The sequence below is a fragment of the Acomys minous genome, assembly GCF_964271855.1.
Source record: "Acomys minous genome assembly, chromosome: 2".
In the NCBI taxonomy this organism is placed as follows: Eukaryota; Metazoa; Chordata; class Mammalia; order Rodentia; family Muridae; genus Acomys; species Acomys minous.
The window spans coordinates 33,077,033-33,096,832 of NC_140484.1; the positions used below are offsets into that span (position 1 = coordinate 33,077,033).

At 45.4% G+C, this 19,800-nt stretch overlaps 1 protein-coding gene across 7 annotated transcripts in view; it reads right to left on the bottom strand.

Annotated features, from left to right (window-relative positions):
* The window catches only part of SMARCA2 (SWI/SNF related BAF chromatin remodeling complex subunit ATPase 2), a 170,673-nt gene that overhangs the window by 11,239 nt on the left and 139,634 nt on the right, over nucleotides 1–19,800 (bottom strand). For 4 of the 7 annotated variants that reach the window (XM_084758047.1, XM_084758049.1, XM_084758048.1 and 1 more), the window contains 2 exons: nucleotides 13,448–13,665; nucleotides 5,818–5,871 (listed from right to left, as the gene is read on the bottom strand). In XM_084758047.1, coding sequence (XP_084614173.1) covers nucleotides 5,818–5,871; nucleotides 13,448–13,665 — 272 coding nt within the window. Of the gene's footprint in view, nucleotides 1–5,492; nucleotides 5,620–5,778; nucleotides 5,872–13,447; nucleotides 13,666–15,453; nucleotides 15,550–16,859; nucleotides 17,002–19,800 lie in introns of those variants that run through there. The other 3 variants (XM_084758053.1, XM_084758052.1, XM_084758050.1) reach the window with 3 other exon arrangements.

The following is a 19,800-nucleotide window of genomic DNA, read 5'->3' on the forward strand; positions in this document are numbered from 1 at the left end:
TTTAGGCCGAAACAAACATGAAGGTGAGAGTGGTGGCAGAGAGATGGCTCAAAACTAGATGCACATACCACCAAACCTGATGATGTGGGTTCCATGTCTAGAACCCAGAGTAAAAGGAAAAGAGAAGATTGCCCTCTGACTTCCACATACATGGCACAGCATGTACACACACACACACACACACACACACACACACACACACACACACACACACACACGAACACATAAAATATATATAAATGTAAAAATAAGATGTATCAAAAGATGGCTATCATAGGATAACTTAAAATAACTTAACTCAAACAGCCAGGATGCTTTACCACCACAGAAAAGGCCAGTGATGGGATGCTAAGAAGTCTAAAGCTGTGTGGTTTAAAAGAATGGGGAAAGGTGTCTGTTATAGAACTTAAACACATACACACAGAGAGGGGAGGGGGTATGAAATTCTAAGTGTGGTCCATCTCAAAAGTTTTCAAACAAGCACAGAAGAGAACAGAGGAGATATATAGGGCAACTTTGTATTTCACAGGAACATATTTTGCAACGAGATTTATGATCCGCACCCCTGAATGAGGTTATCCACAAAGTGGGTCTCAAGGCTTTGGTCGGGCTACCTTACTTGAAAATGTGCTGTATGCTAAGAATCACATTTTGTTTTCTCTTAAAAAACACACACACACACACACACACACACACACACACACACACACACACACAGTGTCACATGGCTGGCATTCAGCATATTTCACTACTGACTCCTTTAAATTCAACCAATAGAGCAAAATGAACACACAGAATAATGACACGAAAACTTAACTAAGATGCTGCAACCTGAAGAACCTGTGACACTTTCTAGATAGTTCTTTAGAATATTCTTAGAGTGTCTCCCACTGTCAGGCTCTTGGGAGAGGACTTATGCTTCCAAGTACCTTCTTTCTTCACTTTATATTTTCTATGTTCCTCAAAGTCCCAATCCTCCTGCATCAGCCTCCCAGATGCCGGAATTACAGGCATGGACCACCATGTCTGGCCCTTTTATTTTCTTGACAGGCATCTTGAAGCATTTTTAGTAGATTTACTACCTAGCACTCGACTTTTAGAAATATCGACAGAGGCCATCTAGTTTTCTACACTTTTTTTTTCTCACTTGACATTTCATAATAGCAAGAAAAGGTATGAATTCTCACCTACCTCTGTCAGGCGTGACAACTAAATGGCCTGCCAACATCCCTGGCATAGTCAGCCATCTCCCTGGCCAGCTGCCACCTCCTGCAGACCTGAGACACTGCCCTTTCAAAAGGCAGGGATGGACTGACTGGGACGCCCCCTTCGGAGTCTTCTGCTATTTGATCCTGGACAGTGTCTTGTCTTCTGTATGGTAAAAATGCTTCAAAGCCTTTGGCTTATTTGTGACACAACCCTTCCAGAAGCAAACAAAGCCCAGTGTTTCTCTACTGGAGGACAGTACAAGGCCCAGGTGCTGTTTTGTTTAATGGTGGGTCGAGGCATGCCCCTGAGGGCCTTTCCCTGCAGTGGACTTTTTGGTAAGTGCTGGAAAGAGACAGATTCTTCTAAGGAATATAAAATCTAACTACTATCAGCTATCTTCAATATCCATCTTTGTTCAAAATGTTCGTGGAACTGAGTATGAAGACAGTGTCATCCCTATCAACGGGCACATTCTACTATTTCCGGTGGGGGCTCCTTCCTCTTCCGGAGGGGTCAGTCATGTAGGTGCTGGCTTGGAGCAGAGAAGAAGGGAAGGGCTATAGGGCCAGAGTAATACTGGAAGCTAGGGGAGGCTGCCCGTCTCAGTTTGCGTTCTGTTGCTGTGACGTAACACCATGGCCAAAAGCAACTTGGGAAGGATAGGGTTGATTCCAGCTCACGCCTCTCAGGCCTCACTGAAGGAAGCCAGGGCACGAACCCAGAACCAGAAACTGAGGCAGAGGCCGTGGAGAAAGACTCCTTATTCGGCCTGCTTTCTTACACACTCCTGGATCACCTGCCCAGGGGTCGCATCACCCACAGCGAGCTGGACCCTCCGTCATCCATGACTGACCACGAAAAATGTCCCACAAGCTTGCCTACAAGCCAATTTTATGGAGGCATTTTCTCAATCGAGGTTCTCTCTTCTCAAGTGAACCGAGCTTGTCTCAGGTTTGCAAACAAACAAACAAACAAACAAACAAAAACCACCAGGAAATCTGCTGTGCCTCAGAAAACAGACGGACTAGATGTCTTTGTCCACCTCCCTTCTGTATGTGGGTTTAACTGGGTGAGGACCATAAGTGCCAAGTCACCAGGAGTCACAGCATCGTACCCGGGCAACACTCACATCAGAGGTATTTGTAGTAATGAGGGACCAGAACCCACATTTGCCTGCACACATTCTGAGTTCTGAGTGCAGTATCAGAGTTCTAACTCAGCGTTGCTCAAAGAGGCGATCACAACACACCAACTTGGCCTGCTAATGACAGTGTTTTCCTGGAAGGCGGGGGTCAGTGAACCAACGCGCTTGGGAAGAAAACACTGGGCTAAGGAAAGTTAAACTGTTGACTGCACAGCAATTACCCTTCCTTCACAGTTGTCTAGCTGGACTGGATATCTCGAAGAGAGTTAAGACGAGTGTTAGAAGTCCTCCTGCTCTAGGAGGCATGTTCCCAGATCACCTCACCAGCCCGCTAGTCCATAAGACAAACTTGACAGCGCTGGGTGAGGCCCGAAGTAGCCGATGGAATGAAGAACTTCCCAGCACCAGAAACTTGCATTCTGTCTAAATGCATCCACCTAGTCACGATGCTATGTCATGCTAACTCTTCTAGAATCCATCTGAAGCCTCTAAATGCAAAGGTGTCTGGGCATGAGAGTCATTTTAGCAGACTTCCTCCTCCATTTAAAGAAATACAGAATGCCTGGTGCCACGGGCTCTAAAAATAGTTTTTGTCTAAAACAATTTGTTGGCTGGTTCTGAAAGAGCGGTCAATACTAATGATATAATCATGACATCTAGGGCTGTTAACAGCCACAGAGCAAGCAAAAGTGTCCTGGTGTGGAGTCTGTGGGGCGGGGTTACTACATACGCAGGCATGCAGAAAGGTGTGTGCACGCTGCCCCACTTCCCTTTCACCTGCACTCCTATAAGTGACACAGAACCTTCACTCAGCACTCAGGAAACCAGATTCGGTCTGCCCAAGCCTACCAGACATTCTGAGCATACATTCTGCCATTTGCCTCCTCGCTGCCACGCGCCACTTATCAGAAAGACAGCTGGCCCCTCACCTAGCAACGCCCCTCTCCCTCATCCTAACTCGCCACCCTTCCACATGCCCCACTCACTCCCATCGTGAACATGTGGCATGGCCTATAGTCCTCTCTGGGCACTCCTTTCCTCCTAGCACAGCCAGCTCCCTCGGTGGGTAGCATCCACTCCACCGCCCCGCTCGGACACCGCGCACTGGTCACTGCAACCTCTCAAGTAGAACTCAGCCTGTCTCCTCATTTGCACCTGCAACACTGGGCACCGACAGGAGGGATGGTCAACTGCAAGGACACAAAAGCTGTCTTCGAGATAGGAGTTCTTGAGGCCCACAGCCAGGTTTCTTCACTTTGGAGCTCACGGCTTTCGGGTCCGCTGTGCTGCTTCACCGGGGTGGGGGTGGGGGGTAGGGGGTGGGGGGTGGGGGGCTGGCTCCTCTTTCTCTGGACAGGGACACGTGGTCTCTAGAAGCTGTCTGTCTACCCACACTTCCTTCCATATCTGCTCACACCCACACTACTGAGTATACCCTAAGCCCTCACGCTCACCCCAACCCAATCCCTGGGTCACTCACAAGCCAACTGAGGCTCTCCTACTCCTGCTCTCCCTCCACCTTACGCACACAGGTGGTCACACTACTTGTTAACGTAGCTCCACCCAACAGGGCACAAGATAATCCATTCTACTTTTTCTTTATCCTCTCTCTTTTTTCCATTTTCAAGACTTTCACAGAGACTGACACAGAAAGTGCTGGGATTTTGAACAGCAAGACTTTGAGCAACTGCTCTGAAGGATATGTTAATTTATCACAATACAACTCTGAATGTCACACACAGCTCAGGCTTAGGGGGAAAAGCAGCAAGGGGAGACAATACAGGATGACTCCAGCTCCAAAGAGGCTCCATGCAAGCAAGTGCCAAACCTCTTCTAGCCTCTGGAGAGGACTGCTTAAATTGTAGTGAAAATGGATTTATCTAGGTCCTAACTGCATACGGCTATATTCCCTACCCTCAGATAGCCTGAGCATGCCAGGAGGGGTTTGCAGTAGCCTTCAAAGTCATTAATCCACTTTTCCATGGTCACATGACTGCTTTGATGGAGGGGGAGAGGGGAGCAAAGGGAAAAGGAACTCAGGCCCATGCTTGTTTTAGGGGGCAGGAGTGTAGCCCCACTTTGCTGTTCAGACCATCAGGCTTCCTTTCAGTAAACCACATGAGTCACTTTATTATGTAAACAGCCCAATCTTACAGAGTCAGTGTTGTTTCAAGTCTGCCTGAGTCCTTTCTCCTGATGATAGAAACAGCAGAATTGGCAATGCCCAGCAGGCACTGTGCTGTGTGTGCTTTCTAGGATTGGACATGGCTTACAGAGAACCGGCAATCTTGCCCAAGTTTTACTTCTACAGACATCTAATTTAAGGCCTTATGAAGAAGAAGAAGAAAGGAGGAGGAGGAGGAGGAGAAGAAGGAGAAGAAGGAAGAGGAAGAAGAAGAGGAGGAGGAGGAGGAGGAGAAGGAGAAGAAGAAGGAGGAGGAAGAAGAAGAGGAGGAGGAGGAGGAGGAGGAGGCGGCCACAGATTGAGATCTGTTCCTGCTGAAATTCAGGGTATAACCTCAGTTCCCTTCCTTCTGGCCCTAGAATAGATCCTGCGCCGCACGGGTTAGGGTTAGGGTGCAGACAGCATTCCTCGATCATTTGACAAAACTGGAGGACAGGAGGCAAAAGCACTACAGTGATCATCTCAACAACCTGGTTTGATCAAAAGGGAAGAAAATCCCACTCTCCACATACAGGTAACTCTTGGCATCGCACCCATCCACCCCCCAGCAACCAACACCACCCACGCCCAGCATCTCTAGGAGGAAGCACTTCTGGTTTCCATGCAGCTGGGACAGAGGTACATGAATGTAAGTTAGACAGACTGGTGGGGGAATCTTAGGACCCATCACGATGGGGGAGGCTCAGAAGTCACACCCTGAAATCCAGCCCGGCACACGCTCAGGAGTAAATGCAAGAAGCACCTGTGCTGGCCGTCATCTCTCCCCACTCCAAACCCCCAGCAGCCACTGGAACCAACTCTAGGGTGTACAGCGGTAGGAACATGCACGCAACACCATGTCACACAGATTGAGTCCCCTCCTCCAGTGCTTGGCATGAAGCTTCAACACCTGGACAGCACAGAGTTACAAGATCCACAGGACACAGCAGGCTGAGGGTCAGCAGGAGGCGGGGCAGAGGAGGCAGAGACCTACCTCTGAGGTGCTTGCAGGCTGGGCAGGCTTCCAGAATGGCTCCTGCCACCTTTGAAAGGCATGCACGTACAGGTGGGCTCTTGCAGGTGAGCACACTGCACAGACAACCTCAAAAGCATGGCAGGGCGGGGTTAAGGGTACGTGTCACCTGCAACTCCATTCCAAGGAGAGGCGCAAGACTGGGGGCCAGGGGAGTGGTGACTAGGTAAAAGTTGTTTCCAAAGACCAAGTCCGAGTCTACGCATTGCTTTGTGTACCAAAGGATACCTGTATTTAGAGACATGGCAATACAAGGCAGATCCTGACCTGTTTCCTTCTATTTCCAACTGAGAATTACAGGGCACCTTCTCCACGTTACACCTGCGGTAGAGTAGAAAGAACACTGGAGTCAGAAGACCTGTGGCCTCCTCCCAGCCCAGCTCCTTCCTCTCAGGATGGGTGACCTGGAGCAGGAGTTTCACTCTCTGAGAGTCGGTGTGGTTGAGAAGATCACACAAAGTATCATTCTACAATGATACACATTTCTCAAAAGTAGCAGTGGTGGTGTTGGTTGTTGTTGTTGGGGTGGGGGTGGGGGTACAGCTTCCTAACATTCCCTGGGCCCTTCCTGCAGTTCTCTCTGCTCCCCTGTCTCATTTCCCTCCACACATGTCCCATTTGGGGTTCTGGAATCGGTGGAGAATGAGAAGCCATGTTTGGGGTGTGTGCGACCTTTAGTCTTATCTGGCCCCTCAGTGGTACACAGGGGAGGGTACTTACCACGACAGCTCCTGACTATGAACTAGAGAGGGTATTTTATCCACAGCAGTCACCACATGAACGGATTCTGTGCAGCCGCCTATTTCATTTCTGAGCTCTCCTTCCCTGACCACCTGTTTTCGGCAGGTCACTGAATAAATGCTCTTGACTGGAGATGAGTCTGAGCCACTACCTGAGGGTTACGTGATCATTTTGGACCCTGACACGTTAGGTGACCTTTTGTGTCGTGGCAGAAGAAGGGCAATCAGGTTGACGACACCATCCAGGTGATGCTCTAGACCAACCCAGCCTGTGGCAAGCCTGGCTAGGCCACTTCTGGGCCTCCGCATGGCTACAGCGTGCATGGCTCAGAGTAGGAGGCAATCGGGTAAGATCAGTATATACTACAGAGCGGAGGTACAAAAGTGCGTACAAAACTCTAAACATACAGAAGTAACCAGAATGCCTGAAAGCCAGGTGAGAATGGGGAGGGCCATGCTGGAAAACCAAACCGTAAAGTTGCTATGTTCCGAACATGCAAACCTACTCTTTCTAAGCCAGGGGTCTGGAAGCTCTTAAAGAAGAGAAGATCCGATCAGAGAGATGTGTGCCTCAGAAAGGAGAAGACTAGAGGCGCCCGTTCCAGGCCAGGGGTCCCAGAGTCACAGGGAGACAGTATGATGATGGAGGAGGAGGCTTGCCTTGGAGACCCTTTGTGGGGGAGGGGACTTTAGCAGTGAGGGATGGACCGGAAGACTTCTACTGTACCCTATTTGGGGCCTCCGAGTGATGATGTTGATGCAGAAGCCAAAGCAGACCTGGTCTGCTCAGAAGGCCTAGCAGCAGCAGCAGCAGCAGCAGAGGAACCTTAGGAAGGACTTGAACAGCACCCTGGGCATTTTATAAAATACACTGTAACTAATTCTGAGGAAATCAGGCCCAGTTCTGTGACTAGAGGCCAACAGAGGCTGCAATCTAACAGAGTTGCCAGGTGCTAAACAAAAGAGAAACTAACAGAAAAAAAAAATCCAGCTGCTCTGATACAGGTTGGGAATCTGACTGGCTTGGGAAACAAAAAACAAAAAACAAAAACAAACAAACAAAAAAACCTCACAGACCACAATGGATGCTAAATTATGCCAAGATTTGGGTTTGTAGATAGACTTTATAGGGGTGTTTCCAGTGTCAGCCATCCCCTGGAGAGAAGCCTAGAGTGTGGTTAACATCAGTCTCTGACCCAGCAGGTACCCCAGTGAATTTTCTACAAGAGCTCTGGGAAAGAAAACCTTGAAAGAAAACAACGGACTAGTTAAATGTGGGTCTTTAAAAATAGGCTCAGTCCAACCTGAAATAAGGAATGCTACAAATTACTTTCCAGTGTATGTAGGAATTAAACAGGGACAATTGCGATTGGGTTTAGAACACTACATCCTTTAAAAAAAAAGTGCTATAACATAATGAAATGTTGCCACCCGCTTCACCCTCCCCCCCGCTCCCCCGAAAAGCATTGTTATGATGACTTTTCTACAAAAGACAAAAGCAAACATTATCAGTGTGTTATGGTGTAGTGAGGCTCTCAGGAGCCCGCCTTCCCTCTTCTGTGTCAGCAGCAGCGCTACTGTTCCTCCCTGTGTGGTGCAGAGCAGAGGAGGCAGGAGAGTGACCAGGAATGAAGACCCTATGGCTAGACTTAGCAGTGCATTGCTAGACCTGACAACAGTGGAGGGGATACTTCCAGGGTGGGGAAATGATTGCCCCAATGTCAAAGGCACTAAACACAGAAGCCTGTGCCATCTGTCAAGGCATCACTAAGGTCTTATTAAAATTGAGAGGGTGGGAGCAATGCGGTCCAGGGAGGCAGGAGGTAGGTAAATGCCATTCCTGCCATACCTCCTGCACTGTATGGCAGCACTGTAGCCAACCTCCTGCCTTCCTCACGGATTCATGTCATCTTCAGAGCTGGACCCCAGCTGTCCTCACCCTGTGCAGACAACAGGTCTCCTGAAATGTACTTTCAAGTCATTCAACTCCAAACCATGTATACAGTGGACAAGAGAGGTTTTAAAAAATGTATAAATGCATATTCTGCTTCTGGATTCTTGGGTGTGTGTGTGTGTGTGTGTGTGTGTGTGTGTGTGTGTGTTGTTTTTGTTTGTTTTCTAAGACAGGGTCTCATTCTGTTGCCCAGCCTCGCCTTTAACTGGTTATCTTGTGCCTCGGTCACCTAGTGCTGGTTAAGATATGTGCACACATTACACTCCTGTTGTAAATTCTTCAGGAATGAGAACACAGAGTTGAAAAGAAAGGCATAATAAACACGGAGCAGAAGCTCCCGATAGGAGAGTTGATTTTTCTTTTCTTTTAAGGAACATATCAAGGTGCTCCAAATGAGTTCAAGTGACCAGCTGTAAACTAATTACATTCTCAAAGAGCGTAGATTGCTTCTGCCAACAATGCAGAGGAAATCATGGACAGTGGAGTTGGAGGCAGAGGCTGAAGAGCAGCAAATATGCCTGTTTTGAGATGAGAAATGAAGCCCGATACTGGTAGGTTTCATGTTGACCCTTGTTGAGAACTTAGACTAAATTACCCAGAGGCCAGGGGGCTACTTAGCAAAGATAAATCACATCATTAAGTGCTAGCAGGGGGTGTCTCTGAGAAAGCTATGGCAGGCAGGCTAACCTCGTTTCACTTTTTCAGCAGGGTTTCTAGGTTGATAGATGGGGAAAGGGCTACAAACATCATGTATTTGCTCTAGTCCTTCTTGATAACCTTGAGAAGGGACAGATGAATTTGGGTAACACGGTAGCCTTGCCACGTGAGTTCAATGACACCTAACCAACTTCGAGGATTGTTGGTAAATATATTCACATCAACCTGCACTGATGGCCAGGGCATGTCACAGGGCCCTGTCCTGGTTCCTTTACAACCTATCTCCCCAATAGTTTATGACACATCTTAGGCTTTAAAAAGCCTCAGGAAGATGGAAAGATGAGCAAATACTTGTTTAAAGAATAAGGAACAATTAAGACCAACGATGAGAACAAACACTACAGGATATAGCTGCACTGAGCTTGGGGGCCTCAGTGTATGATGGCTGAATAGTAGTGATGTTACTTAGATCAAGGCTAAACTTAGTAGTTTTCTAGAAAAGACAAGTATGGCGTGTGTCATGTGTCCAGCATCAGCTGGCTATGTGTCAGGGATGCTGGAGTAAGAAAGCTAAGTGATGCTGGAGCCAGGGCTACAGAACTGTGGTGTCCAGAATAAGCAAGCAAACCAGCCCATACCCTCAGAGCACAACGGGAACTCTTGGGAGCATGTTTCAAGGGGCAGTACAAGAGCAGAATGTGCCTAAGGAGGGGGTCTAAGTGTCACTCACAGAACGTGGGGGTGGGGTGGGTGGGTATTTCTACTCAAAGAGGGTGGCCCTGGCTGAATATGCCAGCTTATAAAAAATACATTCCGTGACATTCTCTGACGAGTTTGTAGAATAAACATCTGCCATCTTGAAGGCAGTCCTGAGGAGTCAACAAGTTCCTCCTCCTGAAACCACGCCCTGATGTGTGATCTGCATCTGCAGACCTAGGGAGGACAACTTCCTGTCACCATTGCTGCTGCACCTGAGTCGCCAGACCAGGCACAGCCAAAGCCCAGGACTTCTGTCTTCACATCTGTCACTAGGAACTTTTCACCCTGCTAACTGGAGGCTGTTTCCTGAGATGTGGACGAGCGCCACTGCATCAGTCATCACCTCATTCTCTACGGCATCTCGTGGTGATTTTAAAAGGTACAGGTGTAGCAGAGGAGGAATGCTTTCCAAAGAACTACAGTGTATGGGGTTAAAAATTATAGAAGGGGAGATGGTAGTTAAAAGCCTCCAAAGCAAGTGGAAGACAAAGCATATTCACTAAGTCAAAGCAAAGTGTGACTTGAGATAAGGTTTTCTATTTGGGAGAAACAACATGATAGGCAGTAGTCACAGCCCCGCACTGCCGCACAGCCATCCACTGGCGAAATCACCCAAGTCAACGGCTCTTTGGGGGTTACATTTTAAACTGTCATGCTTTAGACTATAATGCAATAAAACAGTCACTTACATTATCTTAAGACTTTAGAGAAATACCAAGCCACATCTGTCCCAGAATCATGCAAGGACTTCTAAATAACTGCTCCTGAGAGCTAATTAATTCCTCTTAGTTGTCTGTTGATATTGATGGAGGTCCCGCTTCATACAGTGTGCAGCTACATGGCCATCAGAACCCTACCACTGGACAGGACTATTAGATGGAGTTTAGTCCAGGTGGCATCTCTTTTTAGGGTAGACTGAGTGGCCGTATTAGTAACTGACTCTAATGCTGGAGAAACCTCAACACAGCAAGATGTACATTTTTTCCAGTGGCGTTTTCCAAAACAAACCAAAAATACAACACTGTATCTAATTAAGGCCCTCCTAATTTGAGTGCCTCCTACTTGAGAACCAAGTTTGGTAAGACCAATACAAAATATAAATAGAGTCCATTGCTTTTTCTGGAGGATCACTAACATGAAATATACATGAAGCAAGCAGTGGTGGGAATGTAGCACATGATCTCCAGAAAGTACCTCAAAATGCAGGAATGAACAAAGTGAGTCTTGGGAGGGTGCTTTTTAAAGGAGAACTCAACAAACAAATAAACAAAGCCAGGAAATGAGGAAGGACCGCTCAATACCTGCATGCTGAAATATTTAAATATCCTTTGCCTACAGTATGACTAAAGCCACGGCTCAAAAATCAGTTCTGGTGAAACTGTATATTCTGTTTTGGGAACGAAAACCATGGAAACCAAGGACATTCTCTTCATGATGCTCAGAGGACCCTTCACCTGCTTGATTAACCACAAACAGGGCTCAAAGTTTGATAATTAATGATTAAACTACTCAAAGCATCTGGGGTTATATTAACTACCCATGACAACAACGCTGCAGTCTGGGGCAGGAATTATTCTACTTTGGGCACTGGGAAACTGAGGGTCAGGGAAGGTAAGAGTGCCCCAGCTAAGTGAACACCTGGGTCAATACTCAAATGTAGGCAGCTGAGGCTAGCATAAGAAGGAGCTTGTACTGCGAGCCCCCGGGCTCTGCTTCCCCAGCCATAAAGGAGTCTGTTCACAGCTGTGTACTTGGGAATGGGATCTAAGGAAGTTGCAGTTATGTACACCAGGATGACACAAATGCAGCCAGCAAGCAAGGTTAACAAGCTATGCAACACAGGCAACTCATATTCCATATTGGTGGTAGGGATGGCATGGTGACAGTTGAGACAACCTGTGAATTCTAGGTAAGGAGAAACAGCCATTTCTTCCCTCTAGCTGAGCTCTCCCTGGTGGGGGTGCGGGGAAGACTAGCAGAATGCTTCCAGGTAAGTTTTTTCCAAAGGGGGGAGTCAAGAAACAGAAATATTATAAAACTGCCCCCCCCCAAATAAAACAACACCCTTGCAACAGGGGACCCATGAGGTGCTGGCCCATTAGTGATTAAAGAAGAAATAACAGCCACTATTCAAAGGCCCAGCTTTTAAATCTCCACAGCCTTTCTCAGCCCTTCTCAGTGCTCCAGCAGAACCAGACTGAATCAGCAAACGCTGTGATCATCAAAGCCCTGCCAAAGACCAGCACACATCTGGTCAGACACACAGATGTTATACTCCCCTGACACAAAGGCAAAAAAAAAAAAAAAAAAAAAAGGTCAGAGGTGCTTACAGAGTGACACTCCCTTCTAAGTTGCAATTCCTCACAGCAGAGGCTAAGATGAGGCCTCCCGCCTGCAGGAAAGCAACAGGTGAAACTGGGGGTGAACAGAACCCTCACAGCTACTAATTCTTGATTTGTACACACAAAATGTTTACTCCAGGCCAAGAGTAGGCTTGGAGTCAAGTTTTCCTCTCTGGATTGTCAATGAGCAGGTGATCCAAACTCAGGAGGACTGGGGCTGCCCTTTATGGCCACTTTAGAACATTTACAAGATTTTTTTTTTTCCCAAAAAGAAAATACTGAAACTAGTAAGCATGGAGCTATGGGGCCTTGATTGGTCAAGAGAGACAAGAAATTCTGAACGTCTCAATGCACCTTTCTCCGCCTGTCCCCATCACTGTTTTGGAAAACGCAACATGGGTTAGGGAGGCTTAAGAGTGAAAATCCCAGTGAAAAGTTTTCATTTTGTAAATTTTTTTTATGCTACCTAATCTTTCAAGCACTCTCTTCCTGGCCCCCATGTGATATATCAAAGCTATGAGGAAAACCCCTGACACAGTCTAGCCGTTCACGTTTGGTTCAGGGGGCTACAGAACACCAAGAGTTCTTGGTGGAAGCTCATGGTCTCTAACAGCTGACTTCTATGATCATGCAATTTAGGGAACAGAAGTATCTGCTTCCTATCTGCTTTCCACGGAAACCAGAGGTGACGTTCAAAGGAAAATGACATTGTATCAAATGAAAACAGTGTGTCAAGTGGAGATCAAAGCAGGTAACGGAATCAACTAACTCCAGCGCAGTATAACTAGTTAACTAGTATAGATTTGACTGATATACTCAAATGTCTTTTGCCTCAGTTTCCAAATAATCGTTCATTTGTTTAAAGTGGTCTTGGCTGTGTCCAGCACCGTCTTCTTATTGGTGACACCCAAAAAGTCCATAAACAAGGGGTGCATTTGCTGAAATACTACTCAGAGTGCATATTGCAGTAACACAAGAGACCATAGCTCAAAGGAATGCTCAAAAACCCAAGTGTCAAAAGGCGGGAAGGACAATTATTTTGTGGAAGTATCTAGTTTTTGAAGAAGGTCTTAAAGTTAGAGATTTAACTTGAATATATATGCAATTCTTTCTTCTAATGAATCAAGCTTAAAACAAAAACAAAAACAAAAACCTTGTCATCCCAACGCCTGCCTCTCTCATCAGAGCTCCTGAAGAATCCTTTTCCAGATTAGATTTCTTTAACTTCCTGAGATTTCTCTAATCTCATTTCCTGCCAACTTAAACCACACAAGGAGAACGAGCATACAAAATAGCAATACTGGCCATGCCACAAGGATATAAGGCAGCTCTCACCTTCCAAACAAAACCATAAAAGGAAAATTAGAAAGAACCTATAACCCAGGTGCATATCTTAAGTCCTACCATTCAGGGGCTTGCTGGAAACAGAGGAGCCACACACTCACCTGTCTTTGTAGTTTATCACAGTATCGATGATGGCATTCATCTGCTTTGTTAGTTTTGGGGGATTTGGTGACAGTTTCTCAGCTGGAGGGCGGCCTCTTCTTTTCTTCGCCTTCTCCACATCTTCCTTCACAGGATCTTTATCCACATTTCTTCGTCTTTTTCTTTTCTTAAGCCGTACTTCCTCTTCCATTTCTTCCAAATTGCCGTCTTCGATGGCCTGTGAACCAGCGACAAGGGAGAAAAAAAAAATTCGAGTAAGGAAAATAATCAAGACAAACATATCCGTACCTTTATAATAACGAGTATAAATGCATATATCTTTAATAAACAGAATAGAATAAAACTAGCAAAGTATAACCAAAAGTCAACAGTCATCAATGAAGAAAAAAAAAAGCCACCACCATATTGGATGAAATACATCTGTAAGCAAAGTCTATATTGTAAGGCCTAAAACACTGATAATAAAGTGACGATGTTAAAGTATCTATACATTCAAGTGCTTGAAAATGACTAAATCCACAGAAAATTTATCTCAATATTAGCAAAATATTCCAATGGTGCCACTAATATAAGGACAGTAACGATAAATAAAAACCAAGGGTGAGTGAAGAAAACAAAATAATCCCCTAGGAACACGTCTATACAGTCACACAAGCTCTGGCCTTTCCTTAAGGTTTTACATCAATATATTCATGATTCACAACATAAATCAACAACTCCATCTAGATTTTTGTTCTAACGTAGAAATTAGTAAACAAGGAACAGAAGGGGCAGAATGAAGCCACATTCCTTGGGAGACGCAATGCGATCACCCGAGAGAGAGAACACACACACTCACAAACAGCAAAACACTTTTTTTTCCCCAATTACCTGCAAACGCTTGCTTTAAATCAGAGCCAGCAGCACTAGTGCAGAGAGATAATAAAATAGCTATAAAAACAGCCAGGTATGAAGGAGACCTGCTCAGGAGAGGCTAAAAGATCCATGTGATAGGACCCACAAGTTCAAACTTTTCTTTTTTTTTCCCCCCCTGGTAGGTCTCTAAACTTATAAGAAAAATTAAGAGGACAAAAAAGGGGGAAAAAAAGGAAAAAACAAACAGACAAAAGAAAATCTGACCATGTAAAAGAAATTTTCTTAAAAAAAAAAAACCCTTAACATTACATTTTTGAGATTGCTTTCTCGCACAAATAGCTTGTGCTGCTATTTGCTCCTCGGCCTCTCAATATTGCCTCCAGTATGTAAATGCTAATCAATCCTCTCCTAGCTGAAAGAGCTCTAATCATAAGGCAATTACCTTCATTTCTCCACAGCACCAAACATGGCTAATATTTATGATCATGTGAGTATAACAATCAATATAAAGAGTGATTACAGCTCAGACACAATTTCTTTCACTTATGTACAATGCCTCCTGAAAAAGAAAGATTTTGTGAAGAAAACCTGGTACAGAACACAAAACAACCTGGCATGTTAAAAATGCCAGTGGGATTTAAAAAAAAAAAATGTTTCCAATGCACTCCTCAATGTGCTAATCCAGAGAAGCAACATGCACACAGACAGACTCCTAAGGGACAGCCTGAGCCCAGGCCTTAATAATCAAAAGACAATTTCCATCACGATCCTACAGTATTCAGATAACCACTATGAAGGAGGCGAGACCTGATGAGTTATGAAGAAAAAGGAGAAAGGAAAAAAAAAAGCTCCCCATTATTTCATTAATATTCATTTGCCTAAAAGCAGGACACCCACTATACAGCTAAACACACTGCAGCTAAGCAAAGATAAGAGAAAGAAATTGTCCCGCATATCTTGGAGGCTGAACATGTTAATCATAAATACAGCATGCAAGCCTGTCAACAGTTAATGGTACTGCTCTCCTCCAGCACCCAGTTGCACACAGAAATACCGGAGAACAGCGGCTTTTGATGTGTTACACACCTACACATGCCTGGGATGTAGTTCTACTGAATCTTCAAGACGGCAACGGAAAAAGGATATTTACCTTACCACTATCAGCAGGCCGGCTATCGGAAATCACAGTTAGTGGGGATAAAATTAACAAGCCAGCAAAGCAGCGAGCTGCTAGTCTCTTCATCAGCTGATCAGGAAAAAAAAGAGAGCTGGGAAAGGCTATGTTTTCATATACAAGTAATTTTATTTTACTGAAAATTTAATACTGGAAGGATTGTGGATACTCAAATCTGCTGTTTCATTCTACCTACGACCAGGCCCCAAGCCTTCCCCCTCCAGCCTGTTTTAATATTGACAACTACTTATCATATTGTTCCCCCTTATTATTCTAGGCAGCAGAATTAGAGATTTTAGCTCAGGTGGTTTCTGATTCTCGCTTGCATTTTTTACAATTAAGCCAATAAGAAAACAAATGAATATTCAAATGTATTTTTAAAGATTAAAGCAAGATATGCTTTTTGTTATATTTTATGCTTCATCTTAGTTGGTTTTTTTTTTTTTTAAAGGAAAGATATGCTGCATGGTTATGGAGCAGTCTAAAAGGATTTTTAACACAGAAGAAAAAAAAAATACCCCCCCTCCCATTAGTTGCATGTAAGTAAAGCATGTGCCTGTTGTCAGGTCCCTGTATTTTAATACAGTGTTATTTTTCTTTATAAAGAAAATGCCGAATATCTGTGACACTTCACTTTCGGTTTTCATACTGCAAAATTTTTCATTGTTTTTCTTTTCAGTGAGATCTGTGGGGGGCGGGTGGAGTTGTGAAAAGAGTATTTCTGCTCTGACCTCCCCCCCTCCCTTAATTCTGGGGAAAGGGGAACAAAGCAAAGGCTTGTGATATTTGGACTTTTAAATCTCTACGCCTGTGAGTACCTAGGAAAGGAAAACAAATTAAATTGCAAACAGAACTAGTCAAACAAATTTTTATTACAACTGCTAATACTGCAGATTCTTATTAAATTTAGGTTCTGGAGTTACAGGAAAGCACGCCAAGTACTGACCACTTCCCCCCACCCCCTTAAGTTAAGGGTTTTTATGCAGGAATGCAGAGAGCTACAAAAATCGTCCCTCCTCCCCAAAGACCCGGACACATCTATATGCAGGGCTTCGTGTCCTGTGTTTCTAAGGGGCTTTTTCTAATGGAAATCAATTCTCTCCATATTTCCCAATGCTTTTCGAACTTCGAGAGTTAGACTTAAGATTTCTCCTGTACGTAAGGGAAATTATGGGGACTTCTCGGATTTAAAAATATTATTTGTTAAGCTAGCTCAACGGACAACTTAGCTGGGGGTGGGAGGCAGGTACAAAAAAATTAAAAAAAAAAAAAAAAGAAGAAGAAGAAGAAAGAAGAAGAAAAGAAACCAAACAAAAACAAAAAACAAAAACTTGCTACACAATGCAAAAAGTACTACCCCCAGAAAGAATTCCCTTCCAAACCTTTTTACCAGCACAATAATGAAATAAATCACAGAAGCAAACCCCCAGTTTCCGACTGGTGACGTGTTGCGCAAGAGTGCGAGCCCTAATTCAACATACAGACGGTCCCCATGCTGAAGTGCCTCTAGATTTAATGAAGTGAATAGGAAGGAAGTCGGGGGAAAAAAGTGTACAAATAAGAAATTAACACTTTCCTTCCCTACCTAAATGGGGAGGCACAACTTCCTGGGAAGTTTGGTGAGGTACCTCTCTCCTTAAAGGCACACTGCACTCATTTGGCTCCGGATGTCACGAAAAAAGCCCATATGGTGCTAAAAAGCCCCAGCCAAGTTAAAAGAGTTAAACATACTTCAGCCAGCGGCAGGCGGGTGGGCGGGTGCGTGTGTGTGTGTGTGTGTGTGTGTGTGTGTGTGTGTGTGTGTGTGTGTGTGCTTTTCTTCCCCCCTGAATGAAGCTGGAAATTACTCCTTCCTCCACTGGATGGCAACCTTCTTTCCCCCACCCGGTTCCTTTCTCGATCTCCTTTCTTTCTTTCTTTCTTTCTTTCTTTCTTTCTTTCTTTCTTTCTTTCAATTTTGCTTAAAAGAAAAATACGTTTCCACGGAACACGATGTGCATGCACAAGCCACAACCAAGGGAGGGACAGGCTTGCTCTCCAATGAGTCTTAAGAAAGCAGCGGTTCTGACAAGGATGGGCAGGAGGCGGCCATGCAGGAACAGCTGCTGTGAAGCAGACACCGGAGGCTTGCAAAGCACATGGCAGCCCCGGTAGGTAGTCAGCCACACGTGTTGGCTTCCATCGTGGCCCTCTGTTATCCCGACACACGCCAACTACATCTTTTCACTGAATGACGGAAGGTCTAGAAAGCAGGCATTATGCTCCTTCTCAGCCGGAGGGGGGTGGGGGAGGAAAGGGGGAGGTGGAGTTACACGTGACATCCCCCATCAGAGCAAAGCAGCTTCACGATTGTGAATAGGTAAACAGGGGCGTGTGAACAAAAAAGCCACTCTGCCCATTGTTCCCACCCTTGCCTCTCGGAATGCACCAGGCACTGTGGCAAGGCCCCCTCACCATGGCCCAAACCATCTCTAGAAACATGTTAAGCAGCAATTCTTGACTATATAGATGGCAAATGGAAAAGAAGAAGCAAACAAAGAAAGAATATTCTGACACTGTCTGTATTTGTTGTATCTCTTCACTGGCAAGTTTATTTCCCTGCCCGCCCCCCACCCCTGGTTGGTGATGGAAAAAGCTCATCCTATAGGGACACTAGTTAAAGAGAGAGAGAGACAGGGAGAGAGAGGGAGGGAGATACAGAGAGACAGAACCAGGCTATGCATTAAAGAAAGGATGTGAAGAAAAACTACAAAGGTTTCTCAGGGGGAAACTCCCATCTCCAAAGCCTAGCATAAGGTCCTAAAAGGCTGTGTCTCCTGCCTAAGACCCCGAACACTAAGAATGCAGACATGGCCCCCAAACCTGAAGTAATGCTAATAACCAAAATGCAAAATTTAAAAGGGAATCTGCAGTTCCATTTTGAGGCATGTTCTTATGATAGAAATGTGAAACAGCAACAAAACAAAACAAACAAACAAACAAACAAACCCTGCCGTCCTGCCTTTCAGTCACAAGGCGGTAAGTGCCCTAGGCAGAACTCCAGACCTAGGACTTGGGACAACGGCTAAGGTTTCAACCATCACACTGTCCTAAAGCAAAGTGCTATGAAAGGTGTACGTACAACTGAATACCCTCCAGGGAAATCCTCCAGAAACAGAAGGACAAACACTGCTAGCTGCCAATCACAGGCCAGGAGCTCAGGGGTCACCTGGGCTACAGAGCAAGGAGCCCTGGTGTGAGGGCTGCAGAAGATGGTGAATGCACTGCCTTTTAGTGATATGTCCACTTAAAATGATGAGAATCAAACATTCTATACGTATCCTTAAGAAAAAAGTAGTGCCTTTAAAAAGCGGAATCCTGGCCGAGTGTGTCAGTGGCGGCACATGCCTTTAATCCCAGCAGTCAGGAAGGCAAAGGCAGGCAGATGATCTCTGTGAGGTCAAGGCCAGCCTGGTCTACAAAGCAAGTCTAGGCTGGGCATGGTGGCGGCACGCCTTTAATCCCAGCACTTGGGAGGCAAAGGCAGGCGGATTGCTGTGAGTTCGAGGCCACCCTGGTCTACAAAGGGAGTCCAGGACAGCCAAGGGCTACACAGAGAAACTTTGTCTCAAAAAACAAAACAAAACAAACAAAAAACAAAACAACAAAAAAAGCAAGTCTAGTACAGCCAAAGCTACACAGAGAGGGGTGGGGGTGGTGAGCTGCATCCTGAATCCTCTATGTACTGAGGAGAATCCTCAATTGTTACTGCACTGCAGGTCCATACGTGTTCGTAATACCAGGATGCTTTGGCGGCTTTCCTTTGCAACTCAAGTCTTCCAATATTCCAACAGGTGGCATGCTCAGTCTTGTCCTGCCCAATGTCTATACGCTCTCTCAAGACACCCCACATATTCCCTCCATCTCTTGTCATTAAGGAAATGCCCATGGTGTAAGAAAATACCCACACAGAGATCTCAAATGGTCTATTTGCTAACAAATGCCTCACCTGTTTAAGGGATGGGCTAATCTGAAGGCTAGAGCTTACAAAGTACGATTCCCGCCCACACAATGGTGCGACAGCCTGATGACATATTCACTCAACAGAAGACCCTCCACTTACTTCATCTGAAGACAGGGTTTGGACATGCAGTCCATGCTGGTCTTAAGCTAGCAATCCTCCTGCCTCAGGCTCCAGAGTACTGGGATGACGGATGTGCTGAGATTAAGGGTACGCAACCATTCACTTAGTTCAAGCATTTGTTAGCAGGCAACTTGAAAGTCAATTGCACTTGCAGCTCTCCCTGAACTGGACTGAAATATACAATGCTGGCCCCAGACCTA